Source organism: Chelonia mydas, chromosome 22 (genome assembly GCF_015237465.2).
Source record: "Chelonia mydas isolate rCheMyd1 chromosome 22, rCheMyd1.pri.v2, whole genome shotgun sequence".
Classification (NCBI taxonomy): domain Eukaryota; kingdom Metazoa; phylum Chordata; order Testudines; family Cheloniidae; genus Chelonia; species Chelonia mydas.
In genome coordinates, this window is record NC_051262.2 from 13797638 (window position 1) to 13814025 (window position 16388).

At 41.0% G+C, this 16388-nt stretch overlaps 1 protein-coding gene across 6 annotated transcripts in view; it reads left to right on the forward strand.

Annotated features, from left to right (window-relative positions):
- SIK2 (salt inducible kinase 2) overlaps positions 1 to 16388 on the forward strand; it is a 113065-nt gene that overhangs the window by 20924 nt on the left and 75753 nt on the right. For 3 of the 6 annotated variants that reach the window (XM_037882116.2, XM_037882117.2, XM_043534064.1), the window contains exon 3: positions 3666 to 3729. In XM_037882116.2, coding sequence (XP_037738044.1) covers positions 3666 to 3729 — 64 coding nt within the window. Of the gene's footprint in view, positions 1 to 1787; positions 1831 to 3665; positions 3730 to 12001; positions 12208 to 16388 lie in introns of those variants that run through there. The other 3 variants (XM_037882118.1, XM_037882120.1, XM_037882121.2) reach the window with 2 other exon arrangements.

The following is a 16388-nucleotide window of genomic DNA, read 5'->3' on the forward strand; positions in this document are numbered from 1 at the left end:
GTCATCCTTCAAGATGCGTTGGAGAGGTTTTAGTTGGGGGCTGAAGGTGACAGCTGGTGGCCTTCTGTTATTTTCTTTGTTGGGCCTTTCCTGTAGTAGGTAACTTCTGGGTACTCTTCTGGCTCTGTCAGTCTGTTTCTTCACTTCAGCAGGTGGGTATTGTAGTTGTAAGAATGCTTGATAGAGATCTTGTAGATGTTTGTCTCTGTCTGAGGGGTTGGAGCAAATGTGGTTGTGTCGTAGAGCTTTGCTGTAGACAGTGGATCGTGTGGTGTGGTCTGGATGAAAGCTGGAGACGATTCTGAGACTGCATGGTCACCTGTGCTCATGAGCTTGTCATGCTGGCCAAACAGGAAATGAAATTCAAAAGTTCCCGGAGCTTTTCCTGTGTACCTGGCTAGTGCATCTGAGTTGAAAGTGCTATCCAGAGCAGTCACAATGGAGCACTCCGGGATAGCTCCCGGAGACCCATATGCTCGACTTGCGTCCACACTACCCCAAATTCTACCCGGCAATGTCGATTTCAGCGGTAATGCCCTCATCGGGGAGTAGTACAGAAATCGATTTCAAGAGCCCTTTAAGTCAACAAAAATGGCTTCGTCGTGTGGATGGGTGCAGGGTTAAATCGATCTAGTGCTGCTAAATTCGACCTAAACTTGTAGTGTAGACCAGGGCTAAGGCTGAGGCCCTATAATGGGGCAACCCACCATGTTTGGTAGGTTCAGCTCATTCATTGTTAGTTCGTCGTTAATTCTTAATTTTTAGTTTTAAGTAAACTCTAAGTTAAAAGAGCTCTTAACCTCTCATCTTGCTCGTCCCTCCTGTCCTCGCGTTCATTTTCTGCTTTCCCGGACTCTGACATTGTTTGCCTCCACACGTTCTGCTGGGCTCTTTCAGTGCGGGAGGACTGCATGAGCTCAGAGAACAATATTAGCTGTAACGTCTTCTAAGTTTTTCACTTCCCACTCAAGACTTGAGGAACCTGGGTGATCGAACTCTAGACCTGAAAGACTTCTTAAAAGTCTGTTTTACTTTTCTCTATTTATGTTGTATTCTTTTTGCATTTCACTTAAATTGGATGGTAAAAATAGATCAGTCAGTTTCACATTTGTTTCTAGTATCTTTCATTTTCTGTTGTTCATACTAGCATGGTGCCATGGCATTTTGGGTTATTGGCATTGCAGAGTAAGAGTTTGATCTGAATATAAATCCTTATATTACAGAATCTACATTTTGGGCCTAACTTCCCTGTCAACAACTTTTTTAGTAAATTTAGGCCAACTTATTTCATGAATGGTGCTTCATCTGATTTTGTATTTGAAATGTCATGCAAGAAACATGTTTAACTCAAATTGCAGGCACCAAAAAAATAAAACAAAAGAAAAAACCCCTTTGCATTCAAACTGAGGGCCTGATGCTGCAGCCCTGTGAAGGCAATGGGATTGCTCACATAAAGGATCAACTCTTTGGTGACAGAATTATTCCACTGAATAAAGACAAAGGGCTTGATTTAGCAAAGTCTTGTTTAGCTTTAATTTCACGTTATGGGAAATAGTCTGGCATTTCCTTTTAAAATCAACTTGTGATTCATAGAATAGAGGCAAATGTTAGGGGATAAAATTAGTAGCTAGCATAAGTAAGATTCACCACGATCTCCTAAATGAATGACAGAAAAGAAAAACGAGGGGGAGAGAGGAGTGGGAAGGAGTTAAATTAGGGACTGGAGGGAAGCAAGGACAGTTACAGACAAAGGTAATGCAACTTTTAATTTTATGTTTGCCTCCTAGATATTATTGTCATTGGCACATTAGAAATACATTTGATAGATAGGTAAGTAGATAAAAGTAACATTAGCATGTCAAAAACATTGAGTCTTTCTAATCTATCTACATATAATGTGCCCATCATAGTAGTATGTCCACAATATGAGTCTCAGAGCTCCCTATTTGAGGGTGCTGGGTGTAATGGGGACCAAATTCATGACTTTCTAATGTAGAAAATACAGTATTGACGTTTCCTGTCTCCTCCAGGTATTGGGTTAAAAACCAACCTTTCCATACTTTTTTTGTTTTTCAAAAAAGAAAGTTTACAGGCAAAATGTACTCTGGACCTTTATAGAATTAAATAAGGACCCAGATATGGTTGGAGTTTCTGAAGATTAGTCATTGCGTTCTATCTGTAGAGCTATATCAAATCTTTTGGGTAATTCATGTGGGTTTTATAATTTTCTGTTAGATATGTGAGAGACAAGGTGGGTGAGGTAATATCTTTTACTAGACCAATTTCTGTTGGTGAAAGAGACAAGCTTTTGAGCTACGCAGAGCACGTCTTCAGCTGTGTCGTCTTTAGTTCTGTGTAGATTGAAAGTTTGTCTCTTTCACCAACAGAAGTTGGTTCAGTAAAAGATGGTACGTCACCCACCTTGTCTCTTGAATATCCTGGGATCAACATGGCTACAACATGTTAAAAATATATTGTAAAACCTAAGAAGAAAAACACATTTATTCAAAAACAATTATTTACTAGAAACTGTTGCAATAGTTTCAAGGTTGTGAATAAATAAAAATCCGGAAAACCATGATTAAAGAAGGCTGTGCCCACAGCTTACTCAAGTTGGTGTGTGTTTATCAGATTACAGTGCTCAGGTTTGTTAAAATAGTTGAGGTCCAAAATGTGACTGACGCTCAAATTGTTATAACCTGCTGGAGAAAAAAATCCTAAATGACTATTTTTATTTTAAAATACAGTTTTTCAATCTGTTTTTGGTCCTGCTACATGTGTAATGAGCTACTGAGGGAGCGCTTAAAAGATTAAGCTAGGGTGATGTATAGGAAAAAAAACTGCAGTGTAATCAAGGAAGATTTCCTTTTGGGGGTAGATTTTCTTGGTAAGCTCATGTCCTGAATTCTTTAGTGAAATCCCCTTGTTTGGGACAGCGCAGAAATTTTTATGTCAAATTTAGAGATGTAGATTTTTTCCCAGTATTTCCAAATTGAGAGCAGGCTATTCTTGTGGGAAAGCTTACTCAAACATGATCAGGGCTATAGATGTCTGAGGAAAGAAGTTTGAAGTTATTTGTAAAATTTCCAGAAAGGTGAAAATGGGTATGTGATGGTTCCAGTACTGTACTGCGCACAGTTGCATTATGGTATCAATGGAATCTCATGATTTATCAGATTAGCCAGTCTTTCCCAAACGTGCATTGCATTGTTTTTTCCACCATGACGACTGAGGGCAGCCGGGGCTCCAGGCTTCTTTCCTGTCCACAGACACTAATCATTTTCCAGCAAGTCAGAAGAGGAGTTAGGCAGAACAGTCACTCAGACATGTTGGCTCAAGTGCAAACCACTTTCAGGCCAAGTCTGTTCACTCAGTTAGCATTTGGAGTTGTCAGCTTCTCATAGCTATTATTTGGGATGAAGAATCAAATCTAAGTTGTCATTTAGGCTCCAATTTTAGCAAAATACTTAAACATTTGGCTAACCATCAGCACATGAGTAGCCCTGTTGAAGTCAGTCACATGACTAAATTTAAGCACCTGTCTACGTGTTTGCAGGCATGAGACCTTAAGTGACTTCCTCTGGGGGAGAAGGGCTGGAATAGCTATGTTTATGTAGTTTTTATTCTTCTCCAACTAAACTAATGTGCAATTTCTCCATCAACAGGTGATGGAGACCAAAAGCATGTTGTACCTTGTGACAGAATATGCCAAAAATGGAGAAATTTTCGGTAAGCAAGAGAATATTTTAATGTTAAAATATTAAATCGTTTACTTCTGCAGGTTGTTATTGCATCTTACTTGATCAGTCTTTATAAAATAAAAACACACAGCCAACCTGCGGAGCTCGTTGCCAGGGGATGTTGTGAAGGCCAGAAGAAAACTGGGTTCAAAAAAGAATTAAATAAGTTTGTGGAGGATCAGTCCTTCAATGGCTATTAGCCAAGGTGGTCAGGGATGCATCCTTGTTCTGGGTGTCCCAACTGCCAGAAGCTGGGCTTGGACAACTGTGGATGGATCACTTGATAATTGCTCTGTTCTATTCATTACCTTTGAAGTATTGGGCACTGGCTACTTTTGGAAGACAGGATATTGGGCTAGATGGACCATTAGTCTGACTCAGTATGGCCGTTCTTACGTAAATTGAAGCCTCGGGGACATTTATACTATAGCGCACACTTTCTCATTTATATGTCAAGGAAAAGCTGTGACACTAGTTGAAACTGTTTTCTTCTTTTTATTAATTGAAATACAAAAATGTTTCTTAAAAACGTAAATGCTTAATGTAAGGTTTAACAAAATTCTGTTCAGGATTTGTGGTGTCCTTCTAGCAGAGTTGATTGTATATTAAAAAGCAATGTCGATTCATAGATTCCAAGGTCGGAGGGACTGTTGTGATCATCTAGTCTGACCTCCTGTATAACACAGGCTAAATAACTTCCCCAAAATAATTCCTAGAGCCACTCTTTTAGAAAAACATCCGATCTTGATTTAAAAAATTAGTGTTGAAGAATCCACCGTAGCCCTTGGTAAATTGTTCCAATGGTTAATGACCCTCACCGTTAAACATTTATGCCTTATTTCCAGTCTGAATTTGTCTAGTTTGAGCTTTGAGCCATTGGATTGTGTTGTACCGTTCTTTGCTAGATTGAAGAGCCTATTACTAAATAATTGTTCCCCATTTGGGTACTTGTAAACTGTAACCAAGTCACCCCTTAATCTTCTTTGTGTTAAGCTAAATAGCTTGAGCTCCTGGAGTCTGTTACTATAAGGCATGTTTTCTAATCCTTTAATCATTTTTGTGACTCTTCTCTGAACCTGCTCCAATTTATCAACATCTTTTTTGAATTGTGGGCACCAGAACTGGACACTCTATTTCAGCAATGGTTGCACCAGTGCCAAATACATAGTTATAATAACTTCTGTACTCCTACTTGAGATTCCCCTGATTGCATTAGCCCTGAGAGTGGGGGCCGAAATCTGATCTTATTTATAATGGTGTAACTCAGTTGAAGACAGAGTTATCAGGTTTACACCAGTGTAATGGAGATCAGGATCTGGGTTTATGCTTACTACATAAAATGCCAGATGTTCTTCTGTCACAATGAATGGAGGCCCAAACGATATTTCAGGGAAGCTAAAACACTCTTGTTTCTAGCCTTTTTCAATCATCAGACTTACCTTCTTAATGTGGTTCCTATGGGGAGTGTTTATTCATAGCTGCTAGGAGTCACTCTACAGTAGGCACTTAAATTCTGGTAAGTTTAGCTAACAAACCTGACCTTGTTTCGGTTTCGTCTTTGAGCACTGAAATTGGAGCAGGGACAAGATTTTCAAAATAAATTCAAATGAAATTTGGCGTTTTGCTTATTGTGATACTTTAAAAAGAGTTGTTTTGCTTCTGTTGGTCTCTGAAGACTGTAACCATCAGGAAAGGCTGAATAAAGAAGTCATCTTGATGCATCTGAGTCCCAGGTTGTATGCTCTCCAAATTATGTCATCTTAGCAGAAGGATCGTGCAGACTTTCCTTTCCTTTTTGATCATTTTAAAACTAGTAGTTAGTGAAAAATGTTGGCCTAGAAATTATTTTTGTGTGTCCACTACAGTTCCAGAAGCAGAGGGCAGTGTAATTTTTAGATGCTGGGACTTAGCAGTTCTGGCTATATAGAAGGGAAGAAAGGGTAAACAAAGTAGTAGTGTCCTCTCTCCATCAGATTTGCAACCATAATAGAAAATGAACCTGTGCTTTATGCACCAAGAGTCAAAGGTTTGTTCTCTGAAGTTACCTAAGAAAAGAAGCATTCCTCCCAAAAGAAATGACCTTGTACTGTTCTCTTTATCTTGAGGGAATAGTTGGCATTTCACAAGACACCTCTGGGGCATCTGCTGTCATTTTCTCCATTACCAATTATTGCTGCCTTTATATAGCTAGGAAGAAGACTTTGGGTGGAGATTGGCTTTATGCTTTCATCCCATAGTTTCTATTCTTCTGTTGTTCTCCAGTCTGAGGGTTTTGCTATCGAAAGAATCATAATTTGCTGAGAGGCTCTGTCATGACATGTGGTTATGTAGAAGGCAGTGTTTCTTCTGGCCTCACAGGCTGTTTGCTGTTCCGGCCTTGCCAGTTTTCACTGGGGGGATCAGAAAGCAGTTCTCTCGTATCAGAATCTTCCAATAAACAGAATTCCCTTTGGAGCAAATAAAATTGAATGAACTGTGAAGTTGAATTTTGGAGTATGGAGCCTTCTGAGCAGTTCTTACACAGGTATTTGGTATCTTACACATGCATCTGGCCTTTGCCTGGCAGGACATTCCTGCAAGGTGTTCTTTCCACAATGGTAGTAATAAAGAATCTCCATCATTTCATTAGGATAACAAGATGTGAAGGAAACTCTTTCTCATCTTCTGAACATTTGGAAACAATTCAAAGGGAGATGAATTCAATGCCTAACAAAGGTCTCTAGTTGGCTATGAACATGACAGGAAGGAGAGGATTGGGAAATTTCATTTTTGAGTTATTATAGGATTGTGGAAAAAGAAAGGGTTTCCTAAAGACACTCACATTTCTGGATATATTTGCCATGGTTTTGGATGTCTTCATGTGGGGTGAGAACTCAGAAATTGTAGGGTGGTCACTTAACAGTTTGGGAGCTCAAACAATTAACAGGCAGTCAGCAGATTCCCGGCCAGTAATTAAATTCCTGAGGGTTTTTGTTTCCATATCTTTGCTTCTTGACGTACTCTATTTGCAAGCAAAGTGTGTGCTTGTGGTTTTTACCTAAAAATGTTGATTCTCTCGTTTTCAGTAGTGACATTTTAGGTGGCTGGCACTGGAAACTGAAGATGGGCCACCTTCAATCCACAACACTTTTGGACATTTAGCTGCTAACAGCACAAGAATATTGCCTAAGTGTCTCAGCCCCAAAACCGGGTATCTGTAGCCTAATAGAATAAAGGTTTACTTTCAGTATTTCTGTATAGTGATGGGTTGGCCTGTTGCCTCACAGCTGCAGTGGGGATGACTTAAGACTTGTCTACACTTGAAATGCTACAGCGGCAGTGGCACTGCTGTAGCTCTTCGGTGTAGATACTACTATACGGGGTGGGAGGGGTTCTCCTGGCAACATGGGAATCCACCTCCTCAAGAGGCGGTAGCTAGGTCCTTCGACCTAGTGTTATGTACACCTGGGGTTAGATCGGCTTACCTCTTTGAGGATTTTGCCCACCTCTGAGCGATGTAGCTGGGTCGACCTAACTTTTCAGTGTAGCCCAGGCCTTGGGCTTGTTAAATCCTTTCTATTCGCTGAAGATTTGGGCTGTCCTAAAATGGCAGATGCCTGACAATAGAGTAAGCGGAGCACTCATTATGTATCTGGTCTTTAGGGCCCTTCTGGCAATCTTGGGTGGTCATGTAACATAGCTGAGCCTGGTAACTTGTGTTCTGGCCTTGTAGAGGTCTTCAGAGTAGTCAGTCCAAATAGACTACTCTGGGATGTCAACATTTCAGTGTAATGAGGGTTTAGATTTGCCAGTCTACAGGCATCAGAAAGAGCCAGGGCTATTCCTGTGCAAACAAGATGACGCTGTCACTCAGCTAGTCTGTTTCCAGTCACCTTTAAATGTATCTATTGAAATAGTGCTCCCAGAGGTCTTAAAAGATTTAGCACAGGTAGAATTTAATCTTGCAAATTTTTGGCAGCCTTTTCCTCTTGGGCTTCTGTATATTACCCTAAACTGTTAGCAATATTTGAGTATAGGCTTAGTTACATCAGCAACTGGCAACTTTGTAGATGCAAGAGTTAATGGGTTCAGAAAGGGAATAGGGTGAGAATAAGACCTTTTCTATATGGCTGTGCTTCCACAATAGCAGGATGGTGTGTGGTCTTGGTTGTGACGGGACGTGATCAGCATTTAGAGCCATGATCTTGGAATGGGAGAAGATACTTGGATGGAGAGGTCAGCCTGCTGGAGAAGACAGAAATAATATTTTTTGTTCATGATTTGGAAATGTGGCTTTTCTTAAGCAATGATTGTTGTATAAATCAGTCTCTGCACCTTGTCTTCCTGTAATTGGTGTGAGATTGAGTTAGTGCCTAATTAACAGGACTGGGGAGATTTAGGATTGCCGAACATAAACTGAATGTTTAAAGCAGGCTCTCTGGGTACATGGAAATGGAATTAGATACACCTTAGATAAGGATTTCTACGTCATCTTATAATTTTTTTTTTTAAATAGTGTTTGGTGGTAATCTGGGGCTATGTGCTAGTATATTCTAGGGGCTGAAGTTCACAGAAAGGGCCTTGTCTGGAATAGTAAGAGGCAGGGAGGGCTGCAGGTCAGGATTTAGATGTTAGTAAAGCTGTGTGGAAGGCTCAGAGCTGAAATAATGAAGATGATGAATGGGGCACCAAGGCTGACGTGCACCAGCAAAGCATAGAACTTGGAACAGCACGATGTTCTGCAGGTTCTGTGTAAAAAGACAATATTGTTAGTCTGTTTTTTTTAAACTAAACATTTAATTTGTCCTCTATTAGAATTGTGCAACAGGATTTTATATTGTTCCATGCTTTTTATTTATCATGAAAATTCCAGATTAATAAACATCTCTTCCCCTCTGACAGAGGTCATGAGGATCATGAGTTAAGGTCCCCACACTACATTGTGTAACTGATCCCGTTATTTTACTGGTTCTGGTTATACATCCTGCTGGATGACCATGCACTATTACACTCCCCCGGAAATATTTACATTCAAGTCTCAATCTTAACCCTAGTAGATTGTATTCAGCGGTACTTAGTATCGTTCAGCACCAATATGATAGGGGATTCTGTGCTTGTGTCAATTGGCTTTAGCCCCCAGTTCTTACCACTACCCTAACCTGCTTACTAGAAAAGCCTGTTAGTGTGATGATTAGCCATCTGAGGCCAGGTCTACACTCAAAAGTTAAGTTGACACAGCTATGTCATTCAGGGGTGTGAAAGATCTATACCCCTTATCAATGAGTTAAGTTGACCTAACCCCCGTGTACACAGCACTAGGTTGATGGGAGAATTATTCTGTTGACCTAGCTAATGCCTCTTGGGGAGGTGCGTTAATTATACCAATTGGAGAAACCCTCCAGTCACTGTAGTGGGTGTTGATAGTGAAGCTCTACAGCCGGTAGAGCCCTGCAGGTGTGCCACTGTAGTGTTTCAAGTGTAGACAAGCTCTGAAACTTTTCATCACTTGAACCTGTGCAAACTGGGTGGAAAAAACTACCATTCTGATCTGGTAGTATTTTACACCTACTTTGCACTGGAGTAAATGACTACACAAGCTGCAAGGCAATGGAGAATGAGGCCCAACGTTTCTGAAGCTTCAGAAGGAAGAGATCAGGAGGGCAGAGGAGTTTGCTTAATCTTGGAATCTGTGGCCACTGGGTTTATTGAGCAGTTTGTCAGATTGTTGCTCTTCAGAGTCTCTCAGAAACTTAAAAACATTTGCCTTAAAGCTTTTTGTTCAGTCCTCGGGTTGCAAGATAGGGAAACAAGGGAGGCCCCAGAGACCGGAAGCTAACCCCTTATTGCAATCCTGCAATTGCATAAATGATTCCCAGACTCCTTTCTTGTTCTGTGCTGTCATAGCACTTAGTTACTGTGGTTGTGGGCACCATAGAAAATCCTAGAATGGATGGTAGGTAATCAGCGCCTATTACGTTAAGGTTCTCATCCAGATTGTGGCTCTGAGCATTACTACACTATATATTAAATAATTGTCAGAGCTCTGAAAGACTGGCAAACACATGAGACCTTACTGAGACATTACCGGTCAGTTATCTTTGGGTCATTGTGTCCTCAGTGACCTCTCTGTGTCCATAGGCCTCACAGAGGAGGGACAACCGGTTCTAAAAGGGCTTCTAAATATAACAACCAGCCAAAAGTGGCGTCCCCAGGGCTGAAGCACCCACAGGGAAAATTTGGTGGGTGCAGAGCACCCACCGGCAGCACCCAGCCCCAGCTCACCTCACCTCCACTCCGCTTCCACCCCTGAGTTATGCTCCGCCCCGGTCTGCCTCTCTGTCCCCTCCTCCCGCGAATCAGCTGTTCGTGCAGGAAGCCTGGGAGGGCTGAGAAGCAAGCGGCGGCTTTGCACTCAGGCCCACGGAGGTGAGCTGGGGGCGGGGGGGGAGATGCAGAGCGGGGCGGCGCATTCAGGGACGGAGGCGGAGTCGGAGCAGAGGTGAGCTGGGGCTGGGCACGGGGCAGGGAGCTGCCGGTGGGTGCACCCACCAAATTTTCTCTGTGGGTGCTCCAGCCCTGGAGCACCCACGGAGTCGGCGCCTAAGGCACCACTTTTGATGTGATCAGTGGGGGGAGCGCCTGCTCCCCCACCCCTAGGAGCCAGAGGGACCTGCTGGATGCTTCCTGGGAGCTGCCCCAGGTAAGCACCGCTGGGACTCCCCATCTTTCCCACCGGCAGGTCCCTCTGGCTCTTAGGGGCGGGGGTGGGCCACGACCCCCTCGTGGGGTGAGGAGGGAACCGGTTAAGATTTTGGCAGCTCATCACTGCATCCGACTACAGAGAGCGTGTTTTTTGTAGTTCTGTAGTGTACTGGAGCTGTTTGTCTGCTTCATCCTAGGGGAATAAAACACACATTGACTCAAAATTTTTGTTGTAAATATATTCCAGGTAGTTAACTGAGTAACGTGCTTAAAAAAACCTGACACTGCCTCGAGCCTGCTGAGCGGGCAGCCCCTTTACTCTGCCCCCAGGTGACATTGAGAGGACCAGGGAGGCTGTGTGTGAAACCCCAGCCATCTCTAAATCCTCTCCTACCATGCTTCCTGAATCCTCCTTTTAGACTTGTAGATTGTTACATTGTTTATTTCATTGTTTTGGTGATTTTTTTTTTTTCCCTTCTTGGACGCAGGGAAATGTAGGTATTAGGAACATTTCAGGTGAAATTCGAGCTTTAGTTGGTTCACTGTCAGGAGTTTCTTTGGATTTAGAAGTCTGCCTCCATACCAGCATGTCCCAGGATTTATGGACTCAAATTTTGGAATTAAAAATACATTCAGCTTAAGGAGGCCACTTAGCCCAAACAACCAAGAATGGAGCTTAATTAGAATGTCTCTTGGAACCGTTGAGATAGTATGCTGATGGACATTATTATGATAAGAAACTAGATAGATATGTATGTTTTCCATGGAATTCCTTTGGCATCTAAGGGGACATTGAGAGTAAGATTTTCCTTGCACTTTTCTGTTTCTCTCATAATCTCCCTGTGCGTATTCTGTATTGGAGACAGTCTGTTGTGCAGATAGCTCAGGTTCACGTACAATTTTTGGTTCTAACCCCGAGATTTCTCTGGAAAAAGTCTTTGCAGTGATTCTGGGATTAGAATTAAAGTTAGATACTTCAGGGGTTGGTATTTTTGTTTTTCTCCCATTAGTTTTGAACTTTTAATCAAAAATATACACTATTGATTCACAAAAGATTCTGCTGTTGCGCCCTAAGTTGCAACAGCTTAACCACTTTCTATTATTGCCATTTCTATAGACATATTCGCTAGTCAGGAGAGAGTGATGTATGTGTAAGGGAAAAAAAGAGGAGGTGATCTCTAGAAATGAGCACAGAGCAAAGAATCGCTCTTTCCTCATGTGGCCAAGGCTACCTAAGCTTGTAGAAAGAAACTGATGGGCTGTTTTTTACATGGTGATGTTTGTCTCTGCGTTTTAATGTCTGTTATATTTCCTGCAAAATTGTGACTCTTCAAAGATGAATTGTCTTTTTATTACAGTGAAACAAAGGCTTTTTTGGTGGTCTAGATATATGTTAAACGGTTTGTAAATGGGTTAGAGGCCTTTAACACTAAATTTATCTGATTCTCCGTAACCTAACTTGTGAATTGTCTATTGCTGTTTTTTCTTAGGGTATTGTATGCTACAAAATTATGTTGACCTAAGTTACGTCGACGATCAGCCACCGCAGTAATTACATCGTTTTTGCACGTCCACACTACGTTCCTTGTGTCGGCGGTTCACGTCCCCACCAGAAGCACTTGTACTGATTTAACTGTCGGTGTGGGACATTGTGGGATGGCTTCTGAAAGCCAGCAACAGTCAATGTAAGCAACGCAGCGTCTGCACTGACACTGCGTTGACCTAACTACATCGACCTAAGTGCTACGCCTCTCATGGAGGTGGAGTTATTAATTTGGCGTAGCGGGTGAGTTACATTGGCAGGAGCGACATTTTAGTGTTGATGCTTACGGAGTTAGGTCACTGTAAGTTGCCTTACATCAACCTAACTCTGTAGCGTAGACCAGGGCTTATTGTGTAAAGTAATAGAATTATGCCTTTAGATGCATTATTGAAGGTTTAATATTGTTTAAATTTATACAGTTTTTTTTCCCAAGCTCAACTTTTTCTGACTAATTATGTCTTAGGAGTTATTGAGGCCTTCTATTAAGGGACAGGATTTTTCAGTGTTGATTGGAATTTCTATATGGAAATTTTTTTTCTCTTATTCTGCATATTTTTGTAGTTTTGCTGACTCTTTTTTTGGTCATAGAAACAAGTTAAGATTTCAAAGGGAGAAAAAAAATGGTTCCTTGCTGTTAGTTCTGCAGGTTGCCAGACACAGAAAGATCCACTATCCTGATGAGTTGCTATGTAAAGGAGTGGTTTGTTATTTACTAATGACCAAAACAAAGAAAAAAAAACCTAGTACCAAAAACTTTGTTCTGTGTTTGAACAGCACCTAGTACCATGTTGTCTTGGTGCATGACTGTGGCTCCTAGGCACTACCTCAGAACAGATGAATAATTGAAGGAACAAGAGAGGAAGATTACCATAGTGTTTAAGACCACTAAGAAATAGAACAGAAATGAGATCAAGGGTGAAGAAAAAATATTAAAATTAACTTCAGATCTAGAAAGTTCCTTGCTCATCATGGTTCACTGGTTGAGCTGTCATTGTAGATGTTCTGAATAGAATGGGGTATTTCCTAGCAATATTTTTGCTTTGTTGTTAACGTCATACCTTATATTCAACACCTAGGCATTTGCAGTCTTTACTTTCTCTTTCAGTCAAGATAACACAGTTGGGGAGGGTGAGGGCAGCTTCACTGAAGCACAGCTTTTGTCAATTGACATCACCAACAAGAAAAAATTTCACCCAGGAGTAATTAGAATAAAGTTTAGCTGTGATGTTGAAAATCTTGATGATTAGAGAATGGCGGAGGCAGAGGCTGAATGATTTTACCGTCTCATGTGCTTAGCAGTTTCTGGTTTTGACTGAGACTGAACTCACTAAAATTTACAAAGTCCATTCAAGTTGTCTGGGCTGTATTCTCTTTTTACCTTTAAATCCTTATCATTCAAGTTCAGGGTGTCGTGTGTCCAGAAGAACTCTTATGTAAGAGCACAGTGGAAAAAAACAAGGTTATTGTTTCCACAAAAATCATCAGAGAAAATAAAATCAGATCTTTTCAGGTGAAAGCTTTTCCTTCTTTCTACCAAATGCTTTATTGGCTTGTATTAAACTCCCTTCTTCGAGACTAATAGCATGTGAAATAAATCCTGCTTTTTTCATGCTCTTGGATTACACACTAGCACATAGTGGAGTGCTCTTTTGGTGCTCAGAATCCAAAGTGTCTTGCAGGTTTCTAGCACTTAGCCATGTCCACCAGTTTGTGGACATATAAATGTTATCCTTTTGGAGTCCCATTTTTCTTTAGCTAACTTGTCTTTTTTGATCATGCTCTCTGCTCCTCACATTTTGACTGCACCAAAATAGAGATTGAGTGAGTCTTTCAGACAAGAACAGATTCCTTCAAAACTTTGTACTGCAGAATTAGTAACAAAATAACTTTTGATGACTTTGTTTTACAAATCAGATTTTGGTGACAATCCTGTAATTCCAACTCTTGAATGAGGTAGTATAAACTGTACAGAAAATGCTTTAACTTGTCAGCAACTGGCAACTAGTAAGCATTCCCTTGTTCATTGTTTATCAGTATTGCAAATTCTCAGTATGAACATCCATCGGGTGCATCTCATTGAGATGCTTGGCAACTCAGCTCAAAACAATGTTGTGTAGTATTATACATTAGCTCATGTAGAGGGTGATCTGATTTTATCTTTGGCCTGAAGTGAGTCTCCCGACTCTTCCCCATAGACATCCATAATTTTGCACACTGAGCGGCAGTTGTGAATACAGCTTCTGCCAGTTACGGTCTCTGCTGGAGGAATTCCTTCCAGAGCAAAATCTACTGAGTGTAAGTGGTGTTACATTTTATGAGCTGGTAAGAGATAAACAGACCCAAGAAAGTCTTCAAAAAAAAACAAACTGATTTATGAGTAGGGACAGGCGTCACGTATGTTTAATGTTTTACAGACCTACAAAGTGGGTTTTCAGCGACCACTTCTGCTGCATATTTGAGGTATTTTTACAGCTGCCTCTTCCCAACCTTCCACCAAATCCGGTGCCTGAAACTGAAGTTTCTAGGAATGCAGATATTTTTCCATCAACTGTTAATTACAGTGAAGCTGTTTTATAGGGATTGATTCACTAGTTCTGTTCATCGATCAATTGTTCTGTTTTGTATTTCAAGAATTCAGACTCTTGAAGCTAAAGCTGATTATTCAACCTAAAAATAAGCTAACCATTGAGCAGGGGGTGGGGTTGAGGAATGTTTCTGAGGTCACTGTTATGTGATTGGCTGCACTACTGCTAATGTAGCCCAACCAGTCTTGCTCATTGTGGTATATCTTAGGTATTCCCCACTACTAGAAAGGTTCATTGCATAGTTCAGGGGCTGCAAATATGACCAAATCTCATAGGATATTGAGACTGGCTAATTCTGTGATTTTATGTCCAAGTTGGCATATAAATCCTACAGCATGAATCACTGTTGACAGGAATGTGATGCTTTTGGCCAAGGTTTAGTAGAACAGATTTTCATCCTTGTCCTCAAACTCTCGCACACAATCGGCAGCTAGATTTTGTGGGGCTTTTTTCTCAAACAAATAGCAATAGCATGATAATTACTCTACCATTTTATTAATTTATCCTAAAGTATCAGCAAATTAAGGGCATTCAAACCTTCAGCCCTTCTACCTGTCTCTTGTGCTAATAGATCTTCTTGCCTTATACCAGTATATTACCCCTTTATAATAAATTAAGAAATGACAAAGGAAAATATCTCATTGAAATATTCGTAAGGGCTGGGATTTTCAAAGGTGCCTATGAATGGTAGGTGCCTTGGGAGTTAGGCACCATACTTCCTTCGTCGTCTTTGAGAATCCCAGCTGAAGAGCACATATATATGTATGTGGAGGGGGGGAGGAGATTATATATATTTATTTATATATATAAATAAATTGCACAAACACTACTTGTCAGCCCTGTGCCTAAGGCTGTCTCTACACAAGGAAAAAGAAAAGGAGTACTTGTGGCACTTGAGAGACTAACACATTTATTTGAGCATAAGCTTTCATGAGCTACAGCTCAGTTCATCAGATGAAGTGAGCTGTAGCTCATGAAAGCTTATGCTCAAATAAAGGTGTTAGTCTCTAAAGTGCCACGGGTACTCCTTTTCTTTTTGCGGATACAGACTAACACGGCTGCTACCCTGAAACCTGTCTCTACACAAGGACAGTCTTACCAGTATTTCCATGCAAGTATTCTTGTACTGATAGTGTTCTCCTAGTGTGGATGCGACTACACTGGCAAGGCTATGCTTTGTACCAGTGTAGTAACCACCATCGCTACAAGCCAGACAAGCTATACCAGTGTCACCGTGCCTTAGTGGGTCACAACTGAGAATACCAAATACAAACTGCTGATACCCCCCCCCCCTCAAAGCTGGTGGTTATTCTCCCATAAGATATACCAAATCAGCAACAAAAGTAAACTTCAGTTTCACCACACTGATAAGAAGTCAGAAAAGCAGTCTCTTTGTATCACCACCCAAAATACCAGACTTAAGGATGAGTGGTCATTTAAAACCAATTTCATCAACCAAAAAGTTATTCTGATCCCAAAGGACCAGCCACACACCCAGGTCAATATGTAACTCAGATCTTACCCAGTAATCACTCTGTTGCCTTTTAGTATCTAATATCTAAAGGTTTATTTACAAAAAGAAAGAAAGGTGAGAGTTAAAATTGGCTGAAGGAATCAAATACATACAATAACTGCAAACTTCTTGGTTCAGGCTTGTAGCAGTGCTGGCTTGTTAAGTCTCTGGTTGCTTCCAAATCACTGGAAGGTCCTCAGTCCTTTGGTTAGAATACTCCCATTCGTATAAATCCATAGTCCAGAGGTTGAAGCAGAAAAGAGGCAAAATGGAGATGTTTCCAGGGCCTTTTATAGCTTCTGCCAAGTGGAAGGAACCCATTGCTT